The sequence below is a fragment of the Bos grunniens genome, chromosome 15, assembly GCF_055505025.1.
Source record: "Bos grunniens cultivar Pamir isolate PY7600 chromosome 15, Bosgru_T2T1.0, whole genome shotgun sequence".
In the NCBI taxonomy this organism is placed as follows: Eukaryota; Metazoa; Chordata; class Mammalia; order Artiodactyla; family Bovidae; genus Bos; species Bos grunniens.
This window is the reverse complement of record NC_141179.1, coordinates 46,698,649-46,724,682: the sequence shown is the minus strand read 5'-3', so window position 1 is coordinate 46,724,682 and position 26,034 is coordinate 46,698,649. Positions and strand designations below refer to the sequence as shown.

Genomic DNA, 26,034 nt, shown 5'->3' with positions numbered 1-26,034 from the left:
CATCACTGACTTGATGCACATGAGTTTGGGTGAACTCTGGGAGTTGGTGATGGACAGGGAGGCCTGGAGTGCTGCGATTCACGGGGTCACAAAGAGGTGGACACGACTGAGCGACTGAACTGATACTTACATTATATGTATGTATAAATATGTTTATATAAACATATGTATGTTATATTCTAAAGTGAATATCCAATTGTTCTATATCATTTAGAAGTGATACACTTCAGATGCCACATTTGTTAAATATAAAATTTTCATACATACTAGGAAATGTTTCTGTTCTATAACATATTTATTGGTCAAATGCTTTATGCCAGTTCAGTATATACAATATTAGTAGGGAAGGAAAATTTTATTATATATTTTATATCTGGTTAGGTATGTTTCCTCTACTCCCTCATTTTTCTTTTCCACACCTCATTTTCTAGTGTAAAATTATGAAACTAGAAGAAATTAAAAATAAGTTTATTAAATTCCATTACAAAAATCTTCTGTGAATTTGTTTGGAATTTTGATGAATTTATGGATGAATTTGGATGAAATGAACATCTTTACAAGATTATGTTCCATGTAAGTCGGACACAACTTAGTGACTGATTGAATTGATGCATAAAATTAATCTGCCTATTCACTTATTCAAATATAATGTTTCATGGTTTTCTTCACATAGGTCTTTGAATGTTTTTTAACTGCACACTGTTAAGTTTAGCAACTGTGAAGGAATTCTTTTTTTTACTAAAATTTCTACTTATTTTTCACTTACTCATCTTACTAAGCTTGCTTTGGATCCCTTTGAATTTCTTAAAGGTGTACAATTAGAGATCTGCAAATAATCTTTGTCAGTTTTCTCAATATTTTTCCTTGAATTCTCTCTATTGTCCTTTAGGCATGACACCTCAAAATGCTTTAAAATATGTTCAAATATGCCTGTTATTTGTGTGCCTATAAATATGAGTTTGAGTTAGCTCCGAGAGTTGGTGATGGACAGGGAAGCCTGGTGGGCTGCAGTCCATGGGGTCACAAATAGTCAGACACGACTGAGTGACTGAACTGAACTGAACTGAACTGATAAATAGCTCTGCCATAGTGGATGAGCTCTAAAACCCTTAAAATGGAGAAAGTCTGTGGATTTATCTTCAAGGAGTGGAGAGAACTGGGCTAAACCTTAACCTTCTCTACAACCAGTTTTTTAGTAAGAAAGGAACATAATTGCAGGATATAGAAAGGGTGACAAAGGCTTAGATGAACCAGTTTGAAAATTTCTGAGTCTTTGTTTCATCATCTGTATTTGGGGGATAATAATAATTAACTCATGGAATTAAGATTTAAAATTAAAAGGATAAAGAAACAATAATGACTGGCCCCAGGAGAGTGCCTGACACATGATAATTAGTATGAATCTTGCCAAAAGGCTTTGTGCAAAGAGAGAGAAAAGAGTGTTGAGGACAGAATAGGGCATATTTAAAGGACACCACAGAGTACAATGACCAAAGAGGCAGCTATTTCTACTGATGCACCTCAGTGTCCTCCTCACATTGAGAACAAATGACAGATGAATTTGTTTAAGGGCCGGGATTACAAACAACAATATCTTCCTTTAACTTCCCTTTCCTGGCTTCAGAGCACTTGTTTAGGATTACTTTGTAAATATAAAGACAAAAACCTGCCTTGACAAAAATGTTGTCAGTTTGCAGCATAAAAATCTAACTGGTTTAAAGCAACTGCAGTATGTTTGTTTCCCAAATTTATGTAAAAGAAAGGATGCACTGTGTGCAGCTCTTAAAATCTTCTCAGAACTATGTGTAGTCCAGCCAAGGCTCGGTCACATAGCATATTCAAGATGATTGCTGGCTCTCTGGTTCTACTGAAAGGTTCAAGGGCAGAGAAAATCAGAAATGGATTTCAACTGTCAGAACTACCAAGCAAAAAGAAAACTCTTCTAACATATGGAAGCAGATAAGAGTTGGAAGTCAATGGCCCAGTTTTGTATATTGATTGATAAAATACTTGTTACTCAAATAGTTTTTAACTGATCAATATGTGTGTGCTTTTTTTTCTTGGTGTTGACCTATAAAGAATATTAAATATTCATGGAAGAAGGAAACCAAACATATGTGACTGAATTTGTCTTCCTGGGCCTTTCACAGGATCCACACACACAAGTCCTGCTCTTCTTCCTTTTTCTGATCATCTACCTGCTGACTGTGCTGGGAAATCTGCTTATTGTTGTGCTCATTCACATAGATTCCAGGCTCCATACACCCATGTACTTTTTCCTTAGAAACTTGTCCTTTGCTGATCTCTGTTTTTCTACTACTACAGTTCCCCAGGTGCTAGTCCACTTCCTAGTAAAAAGGAAAACCATTTCCTTTGCTGGATGCTCAACACAGATGGTTGTTTTACTTCTGGTTGGGTGTACTGAGTGTGCACTGCTGGCGGTGATGTCCTGTGACCGGTATGTAGCTGTCTGCAAGCCCCTGCACTATACCACCATCATGACACATCGGGTATGTGCCCAGCTGGCCATAGCGTCCTGGGCCAGTGGAGCATTTGTGTCTCTGGTGGACACCACATTCACGTTGTGTCTGCCCTACCGAGGAAACAATATCATTAACCATTTTTTTTGTGAACCTCCTGCCCTCCTGAAGCTGGCTTCTGCAGACACCTACAGGGCAGAAATGGCCATCTTTGCAATGGGTGTGGCCATCCTCCTAGCTCCTGTCTCCCTGATCCTGGTCTCCTACTGGAATATCATCTCCACTGTGATCCAGATGCAATCTGGGGAGGGACGGCTCAAGGCTTTCTCTACCTGTGGCTCCCATCTCACTGTGGTTGTCCTCTTCTATGGCTCAGCAATATTTGCCTACATGAGACCGAACTCCAAGATAATGAATGAAAGAGATAAAGTGATCTCTGTTTTCTATTCAGCAGTGACACCCATGCTGAACCCCATCATTTATAGTCTGAGGAACAAGGATGTCAAAGGGGCGCTCAGGAGGCTGACTGCAAATAGTTTTTTTGAAAGTGGGAATCTCTGATTTTGATGACAGTTTTAGGGATGTGGAGCAGAGAAGTGACTTTATTATAAAATTTTCCCATATTCATTCCATTCCTACACTTCTGTTTTCTTCTCTTATTTTCCCACGTCTTCTCAAAAAAAGTTCAGCATATTGCCTAATCAAAGCGAGGGACCTTGATAGACACAGGAAAGTAATATAGAAAGGAAAAGAAGGGAGAAAAATATAGGAAGAAAGGGAAAGAGAAAAGAAAGGAAGGAAGGAAATGAAAGGCTGATGAATAAACAGTCACTATTCTTCAAGCCCATACAAGCTAATGAGGAAATCAAAACAAGTAGACAACTGTATATCAAAAAAACAAAGACGCAAACAAAACTATCACAAATAGAAGAGTGTATTTCTGGCAAATGGATTCATTTTTTTTCATACTTGCATGCATTCATCAAATGTATTTTGAGTAAATCATATATTTCAGGCATATTTCTGGAAGATCAGGCTATAGATGTAAAAAAAATAAAGTCTGGATGGTGTTATATTTCTAGCATAGCTTAAAATTCTCATTTAAACAATATCTGAAATTTTAAAGAGAAAATATTTAAGGAACAGCAAATGGCAGAATTTTTCTAAGAGTATGTATATGTTAAGAAAATAATGAGCTATAAAGATGAAAGTAAGACAGAGTCTAGACTGAGAAATACTCTTTTTTGTACTGAAGAATTTGCCCAGCATGCTGCTGCTAAGTCGCTTCAGTCGTGTCCGAATCTGTGCGACCCCATAGACGGCAGCCCACCAGGCTCCCCCGTCCCTGGGGTTCTCCAGGCAAGAACACTGGAGTGGGTTGCCATTTCCTTCTCCAATGCATGAAAGTGAAAAGTGAAAGTGAAGTCGCTCAGTCGTGTCCGACTCCTAGTGACCCCATGGACTGCAGCCCACCAGGCCCCTCCGTCCATGGGATTTTCCAGGCAAGAGTACTGGAGTGGGTTGTCAGCATGTAATTCTGTAAATGCTGAATATGGGTAATTTATAAGACAGTAATAGATAATGAGGATGAAGTTAAGAAAATGAGAACTGTGACCCTACTTTATGCCTTGTTAAGGCATTTATACTGTAGACCATAGTTTTACATATTATGACAAAATTATTCCTAGCTCTTTTTTTGAAACTATTGTTCAATACATGGTGGGGTAGGGAAGTTGATCTTAGGAATCTCCTTTTGTAATGAGTCCCAAGTGATTCTTAAGCACACTAAAAATTGTACACTGCATTTTAGGTAATGGAATGGCTTTTGTAGAAGCAAATTGTATAATTATTTGCTTAATATCTGATTCAACCATTAGGCTGCAAATTCCATGGCAGTAAAAACTGTGACTGCTTTGTTGATCTCTGTATTATCATCTATAGTAAAGTATCCAGCCATTGTTATTGTTCAAGAAATATCATTTTCAGATGAATGGATAAAGCAAGAGTTTAAAATAGAGATATGGGCTGGAGAAATAGATCTTCAAGTTTACTGTAAATAATTGCAAGTGAAATTTGACATATCTCAGGATATGTGCCAAAAGTTTTAATCAGAAAACCAAGCTTATGCATTGCAATCTTGAAAGAGTTATATTAAAATGCAAATTCTTGGTCCTATTATAGACCACAAGGGTGGCAAAGATGGAGGCAATACAGATGTTTTGTAACAATATCCCAAGGTAATTCTGAAGTGCAATCGTGGATGAGATGTGATGTTCAAGAAAGATAGTGGGAAAGAATCCAAGACAGAACCTTGCAGTTACCAACATTTCAAGGTGGAAATATAGCCAATCAAGTCTGAGGCAGCAAGAATCAGAGAAACAGATGGAATGTCATGTGGTGAGAGGAGTGACTGTCCAGGAAAGATTTCTCAAATGACTCAGAGTTTTATGTATTATTGATAAAAGCCTGTTGAATTAATCAATTTGGTCATTATTGACCTTGGCAAAGATTATTACAGCAGAATAATTGAGTGGCGTAATTATAGACTTTTGGAAATTATACAGAATCAATTTGTGAGGAGGCAACTTTTAAGTTGAAAACTGAAGGATTAAAGAGTCAACCAGACAAAGGTGTGATGGGGGCGGGGGGTGGTGGTAAAAGGCTAGAATCCTTTTCTTTTTACTAAGAGAGGCTTTTCTCATCCTTAATATAACAAAAATATTCTATGTCATCTTCCAGTTCTAGTTCTAGTTTTGATACCCCAAATCTGGATTCACCTTTTGGTGGGTATCAAGTCAAAAGACACAGCTAAGGCAAAGTCAAGAGAAGGATTTCTTGTTTTTCTTGACTTTTCTGTATTCTTTTGCTCCCTTAAGATCATTAATTGCTGAGACCTGCTCAAGGGCTAGCAATATGGCCAAACTTAGAGCACAAAATGGTTTAGGTGAAAAATGGCTTCTTCCTATGTCAAGAAAGCCATGCCTGGTTCTCTTTATACAGTGATCCCCTACCTTAACTGCTCACAGTTTTCCTTTATGTAAAATAATACTATTTGCTTTAGCATAGTAGTCAGCACACTTTTTCTGTAAAGGGGTAGAAACTAAATATATTCAGGCTTTGCAGGCCATACTGTCCCATCATAACTACTATTGCAGTGGGACAAGTCATAGACAATACAAAAATGAATGTGTTCCCATACAACTTCCCCGGGTGTGTTTACCAATCCCTGTTCTAACACATAAATCTCAGATCTCAGTGGTTTAACAAGCAGAAGCTTATTTTTCACTCACACAAATTCTAGTTGAGGGATGGAGTGGAAGATGTGTAGACCTAGGTTGACAGAAGTTCTGCTGTTTGCCGGTTTCATGGTTATGTTGCATGCCAATATCCAGAAAAATGAAGATTAAAAGGTTTTTCATTGGTAGGCTTTGTGCCTTAGGAGGAGCACACATCATATTCCACTGGTTGAAGTTCAATCACATGGTCCCACATATGCACAGAAACAAGAGGGACATGAATCTGGGGTGGGCAGCTTGACATTAGATTGTGTTTTAACCATTAGATCTTAAAAAAATCTGGAATTTATTTTAGAAGAATATATATATATATATATATATATTCATGTATTGTGAATTAATATGGCACTATTTTCCTAAATATTTAGCCAGTTTTTCTAGTATCATGGTTACTCATCTTTTCCCATTAATATCAAATATACCATAAAACACACTAAATTTCAATATGAATATTGCCTATTTATCAACTACTACACTTTATTATATTTCCATTACTGTAGTTTCAGTTGGTAGGACATATCTCTTATATATCATCTATTCTACAATTTTCTACTTCTTAGCTTGTCCAAATTCACTTTTTAAAATGCCATTAAAGTTTTGATAGTTATAAATTTGAATTTATAGGTTATTTAGCAAAAAACTAATATATTGTATTTAAATAAAATAGTAATCTTTGTATGTACGAACATAGCATTCCTCTGTTTCATCAGTGAAGATATATACATGCACTTACATGCATATACATTGCTATTGTAGAGACTATTCTACATCCATACCTCAATTTTTATGGAGAAGAAGCTATGATACACACATAGCAGAGTCCATGCTCTCACGGAATTTTCATTTTGGAAAGTAGAAACAGAGAGTGAGCAGGTAAACCAAGGTGTAAGAAAGTTTTGCATGATAAATACAATGAAAAAAATTAAAACACAGTGTGCGATAATGCCTTTTGGTTTGGTGCATGCCACTTCAATTGGTAACCTTTTTGAAAAGTTAAGATTTTTAAGATGAGATGTGAATGACAAGAAGTAGTAAGACAAGCAGATCTGACAGAAAAACATCACAGGCTAGGACAACAGCTACTAACTGGCTCTAAAGCAGAAATAATTTTGAACCATGTAATGGACAATAGGAAGGTCAAAGGAGTTACAGTGAATGTAAGAGAGCACAGTTTCAAATATGGACTGACCAGTAGACACAGCGAGATCATGTGTATCCTTCTTGAAAAGTGAAATGCTCTGACATGTTTATGATGGTCAATCTTAAACCATCATAAATAGTTTAAGGAGGGAGAAAGGGAGAAAGCAGATTATAGAGGGAAAACAATAGTAATAAGAAATAGCTACTATGGAACAATAGGCACCAGATTATGGTGACTGGACTAAGATGCTTTGGGGAGAGACTGCAACAAGTGCCCATATTTGGAATGTATTGCATGGATGAAAACAACAGGATTTACTGGAGTCAATAAGCAAAAAGGAAAACAATGTCTCTCATTTGTTGTACTATAAATGGTAGCAGCACAGCATATTTAAGCTACTAGAGAATAAGCATATGTTTGTATGTGCATGTGAGTCCTCCTTTTCAGCATAAATACATATCTGTAGACTCACACATCTACACATGTCAAACATACCTTTTGCAAGTGTAAGGATATCTCAATATAGCCTTGAGATAATGGAAAACTAGCCTTGTTTGTGTGCTTGTTTATTGTGAAATAATACACATAGCTGTTTACTTATAGCCTTTGCTGATGCCTTGTTTTTCTTTTACTCATTTCAGTATTTTTGGAATTTTAGGCAGCATTAAAAAGTCTCCATGTCAAAAACAAAACAAGGAAAGATAAACAAATAAAAAACACCTGTTGCACTGTCCAAACTGGGGAGTTTCCATGATGGCTGATGTTTGGAAAAAGGAGGAGTGAACATGATGCAAATACATCCAAACCACTACTAGTGTGGGCATTAAACTAGGCTGCTAACATGATCTTTTAAGAAGGTTGTGTGTGCATGCTCAGTCACTCAGTCGTGTTCAACTTTTTGTGACCCACCCAGACCATAGCCCAGTAGGCTCCTTTGTTTCTGGAATTTTCCAAGCAAGAATACTGGAGCAGGTTGCCATTTCCTCCTCCAAGGTATCTTCCCAACTGAGGGATCAAACCTATGTCTCCTGCATCTCCTGCATTGGCAGGCAAATTCTTTACCACTAAGCCACCTGGGAAACCCTTTTAAGCAGGTCAGTTGGTCTAAAATTTGTACAAAACTCAAGTCCCTGCCCCTGATAACTACATCTCATCAGCTGTATGGTCCTTGCTTAGGCTTCCCAGTTGAAACTTTCTTTTTTGGGACCTTATATTGGTTCACTATGGACTCCTCCAAGTCACAGGTCATGTCTGAAGTTTGCAAAACCTCCCTCCCCATTTAACACTGTAGTTAATTGGGAAAACAAAGAGTAAATTTTAAATACAATGTGATCAAATAACAAATGCTGGAGAGGGTGTGGAGAAAAGAGAACCCTTCTACACTGTTGGGGGGAATGTAAGTGCAGCCACCCTAGAAAACAGTATAGAGACTCCCCCAAAAGAGAAAAATTGAATTACCATATGATCCAGCAAGCCCACTCTTGGGCATCATCCATCTGGACAAAACTACAAGTCAAAAAGCTACATGCACCCCTTTGTTCATACCAGCATGCACCGCTTTGTTCATACCAGCACTATACACAATAGCCAAGATGTGGAAATAAACTAAATGCCCATTACCAGATGAATGGATGAAGATGCGATATAGGTATACAATGGACTACTACACAGCCGTAAAGAAGAATGAATTAATAATTAAGTATAATTACAATATTTAATTATGATATATATAACTATAATTAATTATATTGAATGCAATTAGTATATATTTATTTATTTAATTACATACTTGATTTAATATTAATAATTATAATTATCATGTGCTGTGCTTAGTCATGTCTGACCCTTTGTGACCCCATGGACTTAATTAACAACAAATGAATTAATTCATTCTTTTTATGTCTGAGTAGTATTCCATTGTATATATGTGCCATACCTTCATCTGTTCATCTGTTAATGAGCATTTAGGTTACTTCCATGTCTTGGCTATTGTGCGGAGTGCTGATACGAACAGAGGGGAGCATGCATCTTTTTGACTTGTAGTTTTGTCCAATTAGGTGCCCAGGAGTGGGATTGCTGGAGCATATGGTAACTGAGTTTTTTTGTTTTCCTTTTTTTTTTTTTCTTTTTTGAGAACCACTATACTGTTTTCTATAGTGGCTACACTAACTACATTCCCATGAACAGTGTCAGAGAGTTCTCTTTTCTCCACATTACCATCTTTCTAAATTCCATATATATGCGTTAGTATACTGTATTGGTGTTTTTCTTTCTGGCTTACTTCACTCTGTATAATAGGCTCCAGGTTCATCCACCTCATTAGAACTGATTCAAATGTATTCTTTTTAATGGCTGAGTAATACTCCATTGTGTATATGTACCACAGCTTGCTTATCCATTCATCTGCTGATGGACATCTAGGTTGCTTCCATGTCCTGGCTATTATAAACAGTGCTGCGATGAACATTGGGGTACACGTGTCTCTTTCCCTTCTGGTTTCCTCAGTGTGTATGCCCAGCAGTGGGATTGCTGGATCATAAGGCAGTTCTATTTCCAGTTTTTTAAGGAATCTCCACACTGTTCTCCATAGTGTTAGGGTTAAGGTTAGGGTTAGGGTTAAATGGGGAGTGGAGGTTTTGAAAATTTGGGATGGACCTCTGACCTGCGGGAGTCCATACTGAACCAATTTAAGGTCCCCAAAAAGAAAATTCAACTGGGAAACCTAGGCAAAGATCATATAGCAGGGACAAGGACCTTGAGTTTTACAAATTTTAGACCCACTAACTTTCTTAACGGAGAAGGTAATGGCACCTCACTCCAGTACTCTTGCCTGGAAAATCCTGTGGACAGCGCAGCCTGGTAGGCTGCAGTCCATGGAGTTGCTAAGAGTTGGACACGACTGAATGACTTCCCTTTCACTTTTCACTTTCATGCATTGGACAAGGAAATGGCAACCCACTCCAGTACTCTTGCTGGAGAATCCCAGGGACAGGGGAGCCTGGTGGCCTTCCATCTATGGAGTTGAACAGATTTGGATACGACTGAAGCGAGTTAGCAGCAGCAGCAGCAACCTTCTTAAAAAGGGTGGTTATAGGAAGATGGGGGCTTCACTGATGGCTCAGATGGTAAAGAATCTGCCTGCAATGCAGGGGACTGGGTTTGTTCCCTGGGTCAGGAAGATCCCTTGGAGTAGGGAATGGCTACGAACAAAGCTAATGGAGGTGATAGAATTCCAGTTGAGCTATTTTAAATCCTGAAAGATGATGCTGTGAAAGTGCTGCACTCAATATGTCAGCAAACTTGGAAAACTCAGCAGTGGCCACAGGACTGGAAAAGGACAGTTTTCATTCCAATCCCAAAGAAAGGCAATGCCAAAGAATGCTCAAACTACTGCACAATTGCACTCATCTCACACACAGTAAAGTAATGCTCAAAATTCTCCAAGCCAGGCTTCAGCAATACGTGAACCGTGAACTTCCAGATATTCAAGCTGGATTTAGAAAAGGCAGAGGAACCAGAGATCAAATTGCCAACATCTGCTAGATCATCAAAAAAGCAAGAGAGTTCCAGAAAACATCTATTTTTGCTTTATTGACTATGCCAAAGCCTTAGACTGTGTGGATCACAATAAACTGTGAAAAATTCTGAAAGAGATGGAAATACCAGACCATCTGACCTGCCTTTTGAGAAACCTATATGCAGGTCAGGAAGCAACAGTTAGAACTGGACATGGAACAACAGACTGGTTCCAAATAGGAAAAGGAGTACATCAAGTTTGTATATTGTCACCCTGCTTATTTAACTTCTATGCAGAGTACATCATGAGAAACGCTGGGCTGGAAGAAGCACAAGCTGGAATCAAGATTGCCAGGAGAAATATCAATAACCTCAGATATGCAGATGACACCACCCTTATGGCAGAAAGTGAAGAGGAGCTAAAAGGCCTCTTGATGAACGTGAAAAAGGAGAGTGAAAAAGTTGGCTTAAAGCTCAACAGTCAGAAAACAAAGATCATGGCGTCTGGTCCAATCACTTCATGGGAAATAGATGGGGAAACAGTAGAAACAGTTTCAGACTTTGCTTTTTGGGGCTCCAAAATCACTATAGATGGTAATTGCAGCCATGAAATTAAAAGATGCTTACTCCTTGGAAGGAAAGTTATGACCAACCTAGATACCATATTCAAAAGCAGAGACATTACCTTGCCAACAAAGGTCCATCTAGTCAAGGCTATGGTTTTTACAGTGGTCATATATGGATGTGAAAGTTGGACTGTGAAGAAAGCTTAGCACTTTTGAACTGTGGTGCTGGAGAAGACTCTTGAGAGTTCCTTGGACTGTAAGGAGATCCAATCAGTCCATTCTAAAGGAGATCAGTTCTGGGTGTTCTTTGGAAGGACTGATGCTAAAGCTGAAAGTCCAGTACTTTGGCCACCTCATGCGAAGAGTTGACTCATTGGAAAAGACTCTAATGCTGGGAGGGATTGGGGGCAGGAGGAGAAGGGGACAGCTGGATGGCATCACCGACTCAATGGACGTGAGTTTGAGTGAACTCTGGGAGTTGGTGATGGACAGGAAGGCCTGGCATGCTGTGATTCATGGGGTTACAAAGAGTTGGACACGACTGAGTGACTGAAATGAACTGAACTGATCCCACTCCATTATTCTTGCCTCGAGAATTCTATGGACAGAGGAGTCTGGTTGAACTATTCAGTTCATGGGGTCACAAAGAGTTGAACGTGACTGAGTGACTAACACTTTCACTTTTGGAGACATGAGTTCAATCCCTGGGTCAGGAAGATGCCCTGGAGAAGGCAGGAGGCAACCCACTCCAGTGTTCTTGCCTGAAAGATACCACAGACAGAGGAGCCTGGTGGGCTACAGTCCAAAGGGTCACAAAGAGTTGGATATGACTGAGCAGCCAAGCACAAGCGCACAACAGGAACACGGATGGAAATAGAGATCATCATACCAAGTGAAGTAAGTCAGAAAGAGAAAGAAGAATACCATAGGCCATCACATATATGGGGAATCTAAAGTATAACACAAAGGAACCTACTTACAAAATAGAAACAGACTCACAGACGTAGACAACAGACTTCTGGTTGCCAAGAGAGAGGGAAGGAGGAGGAGGGGTAGACTAGGAGTTTGGGGTTAGCAAATCAAACCATTACATACAGAATGAATAAACAAGGTCTTACTGTATAGCAGAGGAAGTTATAGTCAATATCCTGAGATAAGCCATAATGGCAAAGAATATATAAATGAATATATATGTATATATATGTATGTATGTATAACTGAGTCACTTTGCTGTATAGAGAAAATCAATACAACATTGTAAACCAACTATAATTCAGTAAAACTAAAGAAGTGAATAATTACATAAATACAGTCTGATACATATCTCAGAAATTATTTCACAGAAAGACAATTTAAAACAGCATTTGACAAGTAAAGCTACATTCTTCATTTTTCTATTAAAAGATATACTCTCCACTATGGTGCTTTTGCCATGAGTATTTCATTTTTAGCAGAAAAACGTCTGACTTTGAGGAGGAATGAATTTTGGTGTCAAGATGTAAGCTCTCCCAAGATGGTGAAGTGTGTTCATAGCATATATTTTTGTAGGACCCTCCTCAAGGCCCCCATAACCTCTTTATTCCTCAGGCTGTAGATGAGGGGGTTCAGGGTTGGGGTGACAATCGTGTAGAAGACAGAGATGATGTTGTCCTGCTTGGGGCTGTGCAGGGAACTGGGCAGAACATACATGAATGTGGCAGCTCCATAGAACATCCCAACCACAGTCAGGTGGGAAGAGCAGGTGACCAGGGCTTTCTGCCTCCCTTCATTTGAGGGCATGTGGAGCACAGTAAGTAGGATTAGTGTGTAGGAGGCAAGAATAGAAACAAGAGGTGGAATCAGGAAGGTCACATCAGTCACATACAACATGAGTTCATATCTAGAGGCATCCTTACAGGCCAACTTCAATAGAGGTGAAATCTCACAGAGTAGGTGGTTGATTTTCTGGGACCTGCAGAAAGGATAGTGCATGGTATACAGGGTATGACATAATGCATTCAAGGAATCCAGGACCCAAGTTGTGGCCATGATGAGCCAGCAGACCCTCGGCCTCATGAGGACCATGTAGTTCAGAGGATGACAAATGGCCACATACCTGTCATAGGCCATGAAGGCCGGTAGGAGGTCCTCTGCACCACCCACAGTCAGTGCCAGGAACATTTGAAAGGCACAGCCCACAAAGGAGATGGTGTTTTCACTGGGCAGAAAATCTATGATGGCCTTGGGAGTGACAACAGATGTGAAGAGGAGGTCCATGAGAGAGAGCTGCCTGAGCAGGAGGTACATGGGCACGTGGAGCCGGGCATCCATTGTGATGACCAGGAGCAGCAGGCCATTGCTGGTGAGGGCCAGAGTGTACAGGACTGAGATTGTGGCACAGAGCAGCCCAGGAAACCCACTGTTATTCAGAATCCCCAACAATATGAAGCCACTTCCCAGGGTGGAGTTCCAGTGCTCCATTCTTGTGTTATTTCTTTAGTTGCCTAGAACCAAGTAGATTCTTGGTGAATTTTTGTTATGATGGCTCCATAGTTTTGTAACATCAGAGGCCCTGTAGGATGGCCAGTCCAATGGTAACTGATTTTTCCTCTTGATCTCTCAATTTTTGACTCTTTATATCTTGCTAAAAAGAACCCATCTAGTTGGAGAATAAGCATCACAGTAATAGATAAACAGTAAGAGGTCACTAGATGAGAATATTATTCAGGATCTAAAACCTAAATATACATCTCCCCAGAAAGATCAAATCACCTCTCTCATAACAATAAAGCAATATTCTGACATCCATGCTTCTGATTTTTCTGGTACTTAGGTTTTAAGTATAATGTTTAATCAAATGATTTACATACCCCATCTGTTATGCATAGGCCTATTTTGAAAATGTAATACTAAAACAGGTACAGAAATGTGATTTCAATAAAGCACCTCAATATACTTCCCCAAATAACTTATGTTGACTTTGCTTACAGCATTCAAAACTGTAGTCACAGCCTCATTAGAAGAGATAAAGTATGTCCAACTTAGTTCACTGGACCAGGCTTTCGCTCTCTATGAGCCTAAAAGGGAAGGGATTATAGACTGTCTGCGACTAGAGATTGTTGAGTTTGAGGTACTGTCACTATTAAGAGCTAAACCTTTAGGATCAATGCAAATAAAAAAGGAGTTATTTTTTAAAAATAGGTTATGGTAAAATGTCAGCCTGAGATTACTGAGAAATATGATAAAAAATAGACCTACTCAAGAAATTCAGATTGTTTGGGCAGAAGTGGTAAAAGATGTCAGAAGCAAAAGAGTTTGTGTTGTATGCTGTAATCGGGCTCAATAATCCTAGCTTTTCTCTCTTGCACCTTATCCAGATCCCCATTCTCCCTCCTGCAGGGCTAGGGTATCTACACACTGAGGAGCCACAAAAAGGAGGAAGATGAGTTCTTGTTCTGGCAGCTGCTCTTGGGGTGTGGTACCCAATCTCAGGGAGAAAATCAAAGAGACAGGGATCTGAGGCTGACAGAAATCAGTCTCATGCATCTTAGGAACTGGGCAGATAAATCCAACTCTGAGCATAAGAATCTGTAAGTGAAACACATTTCTCTAAGTCATTTCCCTCTACTGTGTCACAGATTTGACATTTACTGGTTTCTATTAGTCCCTGTGGGGTTTACAGGATTTTAATGGTAAAACGGTGTTAGAGCATGTGATAGACCTATCAGGTGCTTTTTAAAGTTCCTTTGGAGGCATTTATTATAATATAAGTGTAAATACATTCATCAGAAGCCAGAAAAAGTACATGGGGTCTGAAGACAGCTCCTGATGCTTTCACCAGGAAGTAGATACCCTGGCCTGGGATGTAGCATAGAATCTTCCATCAGTCCTCACTGATTCCTCTTCATGTTTAGAAAGCCAAGAATAGAGCGAGTTGGGATGAGGTTTAGAGCCCAAGCACCAGAGATCCTAGAAGACAGAGTAGCTGAAGTTCTTAGGTCTGCACTGGGCTTCATCTTTTAAGAGGCTGTCCCCTGAAAGTGAGCCAATATTCTTACCTCAGGTGGTTGAGAAACCCAGCTGCTTGACCACACAGACTACCCAGGGGATTGAGGGTCACGGAAGATCCAGTAGAAAAGGAGAAGGACGGGGACTTCCCTGGTGGTCCAGTGGTCAAGACTCTGTACTACTACTGCAGGGAGCAAGGGTTCAAGCCCTGGTCTGGGAACCAAGATCCCACATGCTCTTCAGTGCAGGCAAAAGAGTTGAATAAATAAAATAAAGTAAAATAAGTTTTTTATGAAGAGAAGGAAGATAAGACCTTTCCAGCAGTATTCAATTTGTAAAATTTTGGCTAAGTTGGGTTAGAAGTCTGAGGAGTCTTACCAAGAGAAGTATAGGACTCCTGTTCCTTCAGTTCCTCTGCAGATGTGCTCTGGAAATGTGACACTTACAGATAGAGAGCTAACTGAGTCCTTGGGCCTTGGAAGTTTCTATGGAACAAGAATACAGCTTACCTCTTCTCAAGCCTGTAGAGAATTAGGAGAAACTTCTAATTCAGAAGCTGTGTGCTTCTGTCACACAGCTCCTCAAGTAAGAGGCTCATTAGCTATGATGCATTTGTCAGACAAAGTTCATGGGTACTGATGCTACTCTTGCCGGGGTCTGGGAGAAAAATTGAAAGCAGTGGGAATCGGGAGGATGTAGATATTAGAAAGGCTGCTCAGAGGAGACCCAGTAATGGTTGATCTCACTGTCCCTGGGGCCAACACCGAGCCAGGGCCTGTCCTGGGGGAGGCTGTCCAGTTTCCTCATCTCATAACCCCACCCCCTCTATTCTACCCCTGCGTTTAGAGGGACATAGCCTAACTTCTCAGTGGAAATGGTCTCCCCTAGAAAAGCTGGTTGTAGAAACAGGATGGTAATGAATCCCTTTGGGCCTGTTTCCTGGTCCTGTATCCCTGCACTCTTCTCTCACTAAATGAGCTTGGAGGCCCTGGGTTTCTATGTCACCTAAGGGAGGCACTGATGGCCTGTTTCCGAATTACTGACAAAACTGAGCAGAAAGCAAAGGTCCCTTTCATGGTCAGCCAGCCCTCTACCCCAGATTTAAGGTGGGTTTTAGGGCATCTGTGAAATGTTACTTCTCACCTCCATCACCCTGACCTCTCTCATTATCCTCTTAGACTGGACTATTTAAATCAATATGACTGTGCTCTGTGAAGTCTGTAATTATCAGGTCTTCTCTTCATTGACCTTTGTGTGAAAGTCACTCAGTCTGTGACCCAGGCCTGGGGGAATTGCAATCCAAGCCAGAATTCTCCAGGCCAGAATATTAGAGAAGGTAGCTGTTCCCTTCTCCAGGGGATCTTCCCAATCCAGGATTCAAACCCAGGTCTCCTGCATTGCAGGCACATTCTTTACCGTCTGAGCCACCTCTGGCTATCTCTTGTATCCTCTACATAAGTATGTGTGTTTGGTGTTATTATTGTCTGCCACTAGTAACATCTGAAGAGAAAGTATGAAACTCTGCGAATATTGGGCAGGAGCCACAAAAAGAAATAGAGACAGTACTGAAGTTGGAGAATGTTAGTGTTAATGAAAATCTTTTAAATGCTCTTGGAGAAAAATGACAGATTTCCCACGGACAAAGACAGATACAGACAGAAGATAGTGGAGTTTTCACTGCCAGTAATCAGACAAGAAAGAAACACCTTCAAAAGCAACGAGGCAACATAACTGTCCCCACTTAGAGTTCTCTCTATGCACAGATAGAGTATCACTAGAGAGTGAGAACAAATTACAAACAGAATCACAAGACTTTACCACCAAAGATGCCCAATAAAATAATTTCAGCAAGAAAAAGTGTGATGCCTAGGGATGTTTATAACACAGGAAGCAATAGTGAACATGGAAAATGACTCAATAAATGTGTTGCTAATTTTAACTGACCAATAATAAATATATTCGTTTTTCAAAACAGTACAGTTGAAATTCTTGACAAAAATCAAAAGATAGCAGGGGAATTTTTCTATTGGTACTTAAAGAAGGCTGTCAAAGTAGAATATTATATATATTTATCTCCAATTATTATTTCCCACATTTTTTCATTTTTATTATGGTACAATTTTCATACAGGAAAGTTCACCATTTTTAGTACAGGTTTTGAAAAATATATATAGTATATAACCACCACCAAAATCAAGATAGAGAAGTTGTGTTGACTCTGCAAATTCTCTGTTGCCCTGGGTATTCATATCCCACCCTCACCCAAACTCTTGCCAACTCTCTGATCTGTTTACTGTTGCTCCTATTTTTGTGTTTTTCTGCATGTTCTATGAATGGTTTCAGATATTTTGAGTCTAGCTCCTTTCACTTAACATAATATGTTTGAGATTCATCCAAATTCTGCTATTAGTCTGTTACCACTTTTTGCTGAGCAGTGTTCAATCGTCTGGGTGTATCATAATTTGTTTATCCATTCACCAGTTAAAGGACATTCGTGTTGTTTCCAGTTTCTGTTGTTTGTGGAAAAAGTCATTCTAAATATTCACATATAGGTTTTTGAGTAAACATAAGTTGCTATCCACTTGGGTAAGTACCTTGTAGCGAGCTTGCTCACTTATGATAAGTGCATTAAGTTGATAAGGAACTGTTTTCCATTGTGACGAATCAAATTTCATTCCCAATTTTATTCTCATTTTTCATTCTGTTAAGCGATTCTGATTAAAAGTGAAGAAAAGTGCTTACTTCGGCAGCACATATACTGAAATTGGAAAACGCAGAAAAGATTAGTGTGGCCCCCGTGCAAGGATGACAAAAGATTCATGAAGTGTTCAAAATTTTTGTTCATTGCAATACTATTCACAACTGCCAGGACATGGAAACAACCTACATGAATGGATAAAGAAGGTGTAGTACATATATATTAATACAGTGAAATATTAGCCATACACAGGAATTTGAGTCAGTACTAGTGAGACGAATGAACCTGGAGCCTGTTATATAGAGTGAAATAAGTCAGAAAGAGAAAAACAAATGTTGTATATGGACACATATATATGGTATCTAGAAAAATGGTACCGATGAACCTATTGATATTTGTAGGGCAGTAATAGAGATGCAGACATAGAGCACAGTGGGGGAAGGAGAGGGTAGGACGAGTTGAGAGAGTAGTATTGGAACATACGTTACCTCAGGTGAAATAGACAGCCGGTGGGAATTTGCTGTATGACACAGGGAGTTCAGTCCAGTGTTCTGTGACAACCTAGAGGGATGGGATGGGGTGGCAGGCAGGTGGCAAGAGGGAAGGGACATGTGTAAATCTGTGGCTGACTCATGCTGATGTATGGCAGAAATCAACACAACATTGTAAAGCAATCATCCTGGTATTAGCATTTAAAGAAAAAAGAAGAGCTTGGGGTAATAAGCAGGGTCATTTAAGCAAGTAAACAAGGATGTGCAATTCAAGACAGAAAGTCATTTGGGGACACACACACACACACACACAGAGTTGGAAACTGAAAATTAATGAGTTAAATCCTGACTATTTAGCAATTCTGGAAATATTCTTAAAATTGTTTAAAGTCTTTCTGAGATATGTAGATTATAAAGATTTATTGTATCTTCTATGGAATGTAGCTGTTAATCTCTATGCCCTTTTAGGCTCATTGGTAATCATTAGAAATGGTATTAAAATTCACATTTTATAAAATATATGAACAGTCATTTCTTTGTCAGACAGATAAGTCATACACCTCTGTCACTGTTTGACAAGCACTACTCTAGTGCTGAGGGATTGAGTGAGGGCAGCCTGATTATGGTGGCATGAATCGTGAATGGTAGAAAAGCATCAGAAGCTATAGGTACAGTTAAGTCTTTCAAGACTGTTTGCTCTAAGAAATTCTCTGCGAAATGGAAGGGGGAGCCTCTTTAAGATGGGAGATACTGGAGCATGTGTTTAACCTGTAGTAAATGTTCTTGTAAGGAGGGAGATGATACAGAGGGAAGCAGGAAATTCCAAGACCAGTATCTTTGAGAAGTGAGAGAGCCTGGCTGAAGAGTACTATCGGAGGATCTGGCCACTGATGGCCTCTTTTTATTTGACAATGGAATATTAGTCATAAAAAAAGCAATTCTACCACTTGTATAGCAATGTTGATGGGCCTAGAGAATGTGATGGGCTCTTCTGAAAGAAAAAACACTATGTGCAGATGGGCTGGTGAGTGTGGTATTGGAAGGTGAGGGAGTCCTATATGACGCCTTCTCTTTTCTCAGTGATGCAAAGTCATAAGCTAAGAGTCAAGGGCATTTTTAAAAAGAATAACAGATTTATTAGGGTATGGCAATAGGATATTATGTCCCTGGAATTTAAGACTGAGTATTGCAAAAAGACATTATTTCCAAATCAGTGTGTGAGTTACATACAATTGCAATTAATATACTAATAGGATTTTTTAGACATTTAGCAGATGACTCAAAAGTTCATCAGGAGGAATAAACAGATGATAAAACTTTAAGAAATATGAGGAAATATGAGAAAGGATACCCCTTACAAAACAGAAACTAGAAAACATACCCAGAAATACTCCCTACTGCTCTACTTCTAAAAAGAGAGTTTATAGTCAAGGGGTTGTAAATAATAGTGAGAAGATCCATGATAGGAGAAAGTTAAGGAAGCTAAAAGTAAAATCAGCTATTTAGAAACATATTAACTTAAAGTTTCACCATCCATCATGTACCAAAATAACTGCAGAGAAATTAAAGCTAATGTCACTTGTGAGATTATTAAAGAGATCTAAGAGAAATATGCAAATTTCTTTGAACAAACAATGGGAATTGTAATGGCACAATTGCCTTAAAAATACAAAGGAAAATATGAATATATGAAACTACATAAATATTGTAGCACTTCTCTATCCAACATATGTCACTACATATCTAGGTAATAAACTAAAAATAAATGTTGGAACATGAATAACTGTCAAATTGTTGGGGACCTTTGTCTATAAAGAGCTAAAATAAAGAGTTAAAATAAAACCAAGTAAGTAATATAAATGAAAACATCTGTTACATTTTCTTTGATATGTTTAATAAATTAGCAAATAGTTCATATGATGAGATAGCCTTAGAAAGAGTACAGTGAGGCAGGCACTCCCACATAATGCTATCCAGTATGCAAACAGTTTCCAGCTTTCTCAGAAGCAGTCAGCTCTGGCTCTTTGTAAAGAATTAAATTTTTTTTTTTTTGCCTATATCCAGTAATTTCACTTCTAAAAATTTGACCTACCATAGTAAGAAAATTTGGGGGAACAAAATTAAACGTAAGCAAATCCCTAAATACATTATATAGGATTCAAATGATGAGACTGCATAGTCATTTATATTGATCATTTATCAAGACTATTTACTAGTTATTCATATAACAGCTAGCACATATTAAGCACTATTTGCCAGGCTCTGGTCTAAGTGTGTAATTATCTTATTCAAGTCCCTACAAAACATCATGAGGTTATCATAAATCCTATTATTATCACCACTTTTCAGATGAGCAAACTGAGACACAAATGATTCAATTTAATGTTCACAGATGATAAAGTGATAGCAGAGATTACACTCGGCACTCTGACCCCCTCCCTCCCTCCCTCCTCCTCTTCTCTCCACCCCTACCCTATAGTGTTCCCTCTTCACAAGAAGAAGCTTCACCAAATTTTAAATGACGATAAAGCAAGACCTTAACCAACATGTACAGAACTATTTGGTAAAGTGCATGTATGAATAACCCCAAAAAGTGAATGCCAAACTTGAGAGTCCCTTGGACTGCAAGGGGATCCAACCAGTCCATCCTAAAGGAAATCAGTCCTGACTATTCATTGGAAGGACTGATGCTGAAGCTGAAGCTCCAATACCTTGGCCACCTGATGAACTGACTCATTTGAAAAGACCCATGATGCTGGGAAACATTGTTGGCAGGAGGAGAAGGGGACGACAGAGGATGAGATGATTGGATGGCATCACCAACTTAATGGACATGAGTTTGAGTAAACTCCAGGAGTTGGTGATGGACAGGGAGGCCTGGTGTGGTGCAGTCCATGGGGTTTCGAAGAGTCAGACACGACTGAGCGACTGAACTGAACTGAAATTTTATAGGTGATTTTTGCTTCTTTCTAAATTTTCTGTTTTTATAATGAACTTGGATTATAGTGTCATAGATTAGCTTTTGCCTTTGCATTATGGTTGATCTTAATAGATTAAGTAATTTAAGATAGTTCTGTAAAAAAAATATATTTCTGAATATTTACAAAGCCATATCTGCAAAAGTAATTCCAATGATGTGAGCAGGAGTGCTTTGTCACCTCTTAACTGAATAGATTGATTTTACCAGATTTGTCCAAAATATTCCCACACTGATAAATCAAATCACAGAAATAAGGCATGTTTAAGGTAGCTAGAATATATATATATATATCCCTCGTGTCATGCGGACACAGAGATATACATATACTCACTTCACAATTGTCTTGATGTTTTGAAAATTTTCTGTATCTATAAACTACATATTTTAAAAATTCAAGCAATATAACAATAGATGTATCTATGGCTGTATCTCTAACCCTAATTTCAAATTGAGGAATTCTACATTCGGTTTTATTGGTTTCTAGCTTTTAATTTTAAATTAAGTCACTATTAAATTTTCCCATTTGGATTTTTCCATTATCTCAACAAAAACTGTCCCTTGAAACTGAAGTAGATGCATAGACACAAACTGATTCTTCTTTCCAAATAATTATTTGAACAACAGCTACATAACAGACAAGAAGTCCAGTATATCTTCTGAGGATTCTTATTCCTGCAACAGTCTAAGAATCTTGTTCAAACAAGAGAAGTCTTCCTCTGATTTTAAGAGGCTATTGGAGTTTGCTCAGACTAAATCTACTGCTATTGATGACTGATACATGATATTGACTGAAACTTAGTCCCCTAGCACATCTATTTTGTAAGTGTGTCAGGAGTGTGTCCACAGCATGTATTTTTGTAGGACCCTTCTCAAGGCCCCCATGACCTCTTTATTCCTCAGGCTGTAGATGAGGGGGTTCAGGGCTGGGGTGACCATCGTGTAGAAGACAGAGAGGATGTTGTCTTGCTTGGGACTGTGGAGGAAACTGGGCAGAACATACATGAATGTGGCAGCTCCATAGAACATCCCGACCACTGTCAGGTGGGAAGGGCAGGTGACCAGAGCTTTCTGTCTCCCTTCATTTGAGGGCATGTGGAGCACAGTAAGTAGGATTACTGAATAGGAGACAAGTATAGCAACAAAAGAGGGAATCAGAAAGGTCACACCCATCACATACACCATGAGTTCATATCTGGAAGTATCTGCACAGGCCAACTTCAACAAAGGTGGAATCTCACAGAGCAGGTGGCTGATCTTCCGGGACATGCAGAAAGAGAAGTGCATGATATACAAAGTATGACCTAAAGCATTCAGGGATGCCAGGACCCAGGGTGTGACCACCATGAGCCAACAGACCCTTGGCCTCATGAGGACCATGTAGTTCAGAGGATGACAAATGGCCACATACCTGTCATAGGCCATGAAGGCCAGTAGGAGGTCTTCTGCACCACTGAGGGTCAGTACTAGGAACACCTGAAGGGCACAGCCCCCAAAGGAGATGGTGTTTTCACTGAGCAGAAAATCCACAATGGCCTTGGGAGTGACAACAGATGTGAAGAGGAGGTCCATGAGAGAGAGCTGCCTGAGCAGGAGGGACATGGGCACATGGAGCCGGGCATCTATTGTGATGGCCAGGAGCAGCAGACCATTGCTGGTGAGGGCCAGCGTGTACAGGACTGTGATTGTAGCGCAGAGCAGCTCAGGAGACCCACTGTCGTTCAGAATCCCCATCAATATGAAGCCACTTCCTAGGGTGGAGTTCCAAGGCTCCATTCTTGTGTTGTTTCTTTAGTTGCCTGGAAACAAATGGATCCTTGGTGAATTTTTGTTATGATAGTCTCATAGTTTTATACCATCAGAGTTCCCATAGGATGGCCAACATGAATCCAGTGGGATGATGCCTTTCCCACTGGTAACTGATTTTTTCTCTTAATCTCTCAGTTTCTGACTTTTTAAATTGTATCTTGATAAACAAAGAGCCCATGTAATTGGAAAATAAACATCACTATAAGAGCTAAACATTAAGAGCTAAACATTAAGACTTTTTAAATTGTATCTTGATAAACAAAGAGCCCATCTAATTGGAAAATAAACATCACTATAAGAGCTAAACTACATGAGGATTGTTCAGGACATCAAACCTGAACATGTATCTCCCTAGAAAGTCAAATCATCTCTTTCACAACAATAAAGAAATATTCTACTACACATGCTCCTGATTTTTTCTGGTACCTATGTTTTAAGTAGAATGTTAATCAGTAATTTACATACCCAGTCAGTGTTCTGCATAAGTCTTTTTTTTTTTTATATTGATTTTCTGAAACAGGCAGGGAAATGTGGTTTCAATAACACACCTCAATATACTTCTCCACATAATTTGTGTTATTCATCCTACCTTCTCACTTTTGCTTAGACTCAGATCCCCATTCTCCCTTTGACAGCGCTAGGGTATCCACACTGGATTGAATGGCCACACAGAAGGAGAAGAAGAGCTCTTGATCTGGAAATGGCTTTTGGAGTGTTGCACCCAATCTCAGGGAGAAAACAGAGAGCCAGGCACCTGAGAATGACAGGAATCTGTGTTGCTCAGCGTGGGAACTGGGTAGATAAGTCCACTTTTGAACACAGTGAAGCATATTTCTAAAAATCACTTTCCTCTATTGTGTCCTATATTTTGACGTTTCACTAATTGCCATCAACCTCTACAAGGTCCACAGAATTTTGATGGTAAAAGGTATTACAGCATATCACAGACCTTTCATCTACTCTTAAATGTTCCTTTGGAGGCATTTATTGTAATGTAGCTGCCAACACTTTTATCAAAGGTCAGCAAAGTCTATGGAGTTTAAAAATAGGTCCTGAGGCTTCCACTAGGAAGCAGATACCCTGGTCTGGGATATAACTTAGAATCTTACAGCAGACTGTCAGATTCACCAATTCCTCTTCATGTTTAGAAAACCAAGAATATAGGAGTTTGGGATGGGGTACAGACCAAAGCACCATAGAACTTGGAAGTCAGAGTAGCTGAAGTTCATATGTGTGCACTGGGCTCCATCTCTCAACTCAGCATTCCTAGAAGCTGCACACTTTCCTGAAAGTGAGACAACACCCTTACTGTGGGAAGCCAGCTTCCTGAGCACACAGTCTGTCTTGGAGATAGTCTGAGTGAAGGAAGTTCCAGTAGAAATGGAGAAGGAAGACAGGCACTTTCTAGCAATATTCAGTTAGTTTTTTGCTAAGTCGAGTTAGAAGTCTGAGGTATCTGACCAAGGTAGGTGTCAGGCTTATTCTGTTCCTTCAGTTCTTCCAGAGGTCTTCTCTGGAAATGCAAAAATGCAGAAAGAACATCAATACAGTCCTTGGATAGCTTCTATGAAACAAGAAGATAGCTTTCCTGTTCTCACGCCTGTGGAGAATATAAGAATTCTGTCACACAGTTCCCCAAGTAGGAGGCCCATCTAGGTCTGCAGCATTTGTCTGACTGGGTTGGTGGGTACCAATGCTCAGACTTTCATTTACTCTCGCTGGGGAATGGGAGAAAAATGAAAGCAGTGGGAATAGAACGGCTGCTCAAAGAAGACACTACAATGACTGACCTCACTGTCTCTGGAGCCAACACTAAGCTAAGGCCTCTCCTGGGGGAGGCTGCTTGGTTTCCTCACCCATGACCCCACTTCTCTACTCTGTTCTACCCCTGTGTTCAGAAGGACTTAGCCTCTCAGCTGAAATGACCTCCCCTGGAAATGTTGGTCCATTCCCACGCAGGGTGGGAATCAAGGCCTTTGGACCTGTTTCCTGGCCTTGTATCCCTGCACTCTTCTCTCATTAAATGAGCTTGGAGGTCCAGGGTTTCTATGTCACCTAAGGGAGGCACTGATGGTGCATTTCCAAACTACTGACTGAATTGAGCAGGAAGCAAAGGTCACTTTCATGGTCATCAGTCCTCTGCCACAAATTTAAGGTGAGTTTTGGGGCATCTGTAGCATCTTGCTTCCCATCTCCACTCCCCTCGCCTCCTGACAAAAGATTAATCTCCAAAACAGACAATCAGTTCAGGCAGCTCAGTATCAGAAAAACAAACAATCCACTCAAAAAGTGGGCAGATGACTTAAACAGACATTTCTCCAAAGAAGACTCATAGATGGCTAATAAATACATGAAAAAAAAATGTTCAACATCACTTATTATTAGAGAAATGCAAACCAAAACTACAATGAGGTTATCAACTCATACCAGTCAGAATGGTAATCATCAAAAAAATCTACAAACAATAAATGCTAGAGAGGGTGTGGAGAAAGAGTAACCCTCTTGCACTGTTGGTGGGAATATAAATTGATTCAGCTTAAGGAGGAAGCAGACAGAGCTGGACTCCATCTTAGGCCAGGCTGCGAACATTAGGCTACATGCATGGTCACCCTCCCAATGGACTCTAACTTTGTGTCCAGTGTCTACAGAAATGGCATACCAATGGAAAACCAGACCCCTGGATAAAAGAGCCTCAGGACTTGTACTTGGACTCTCCATTGCCTAAAAGAATATGCTAATTATCTCTGTAACAGAACAAAGTGGTAAATTCCATTATGTTTATCGGGATATGACCACAGGCCTATCGATAAATATCCACTGTTTATCTAGTCTTGTGACACTTGAATCATGGGTTAACTTTGATCGTATCTCTCTTTTACCTTGTCCAGACTAGTTTAAAGGAATTTGGGGAGGTGGGTTTGAGCAAGTACACTTAGGGTATATAATAAGGTTTTCACAAAAACTGGTCAGGGTCCTTGGCTAACAGGAGAATCTGCCTTGGGCCCACCGGTGTAATAAACTGCACTCCACTATCTGCATTGTCCTTCTGAGTGAGTTTGTTTCCCGGAACGCG

At 39.6% G+C, this 26,034-nt stretch overlaps 3 protein-coding genes and 1 non-coding gene across 4 annotated transcripts; 2 read left to right on the top strand and 2 right to left on the bottom strand.

The window, feature by feature from the left end:
• The first annotated feature begins 88 nt into the window (after positions 1-88).
• On the top strand, positions 89-3,231 carry LOC147357860 (olfactory receptor 2D3-like). The gene has a single exon (XM_086340369.1). It carries the CDS (start codon positions 2,094-2,096, stop codon positions 3,039-3,041), a length of 948 nt encoding a protein of 315 aa, XP_086196495.1. The 5' UTR covers positions 89-2,093; the 3' UTR covers positions 3,042-3,231.
• Positions 3,232-12,526: 9,295 nt separating this feature from the next.
• Positions 12,527-13,459, bottom strand: LOC147357859 (olfactory receptor 2AG1-like). The gene has a single exon (XM_086340377.1). It carries the CDS (start codon positions 13,457-13,459, stop codon positions 12,527-12,529), a length of 933 nt encoding a protein of 310 aa, XP_086196503.1.
• A 2,174-nt stretch (positions 13,460-15,633) lies between these two features.
• LOC147357857 (olfactory receptor 2AG1-like) lies at positions 15,634-23,355 on the bottom strand. The gene has a single exon (XM_086340370.1). The coding sequence runs from the start codon at positions 22,926-22,928 to the stop codon at positions 21,984-21,986; it is 945 nt and encodes a 314-aa protein (XP_086196496.1). The 5' UTR covers positions 22,929-23,355; the 3' UTR covers positions 15,634-21,983.
• Positions 17,721-17,825, top strand: LOC147357858 (U6 spliceosomal RNA). Its single transcript, XR_015142546.1, has one exon. It is a non-coding gene; the product is annotated as a U6 spliceosomal RNA (small nuclear RNA).
• Positions 23,356-26,034: the final 2,679 nt, after the last annotated feature.

Coding starts and splice junctions, on each gene's coding strand:
- LOC147357859 (XM_086340377.1), bottom strand. CDS start 13,459: ATGGAGCACTGGAACTCCACCCTGGGAAGTGGCTTCATATTGTTGGGG.
- LOC147357860 (XM_086340369.1), top strand. CDS start 2,094: ATGGAAGAAGGAAACCAAACATATGTGACTGAATTTGTCTTCCTGGGC.
- LOC147357857 (XM_086340370.1), bottom strand. CDS start 22,928: ATGGAGCCTTGGAACTCCACCCTAGGAAGTGGCTTCATATTGATGGGG.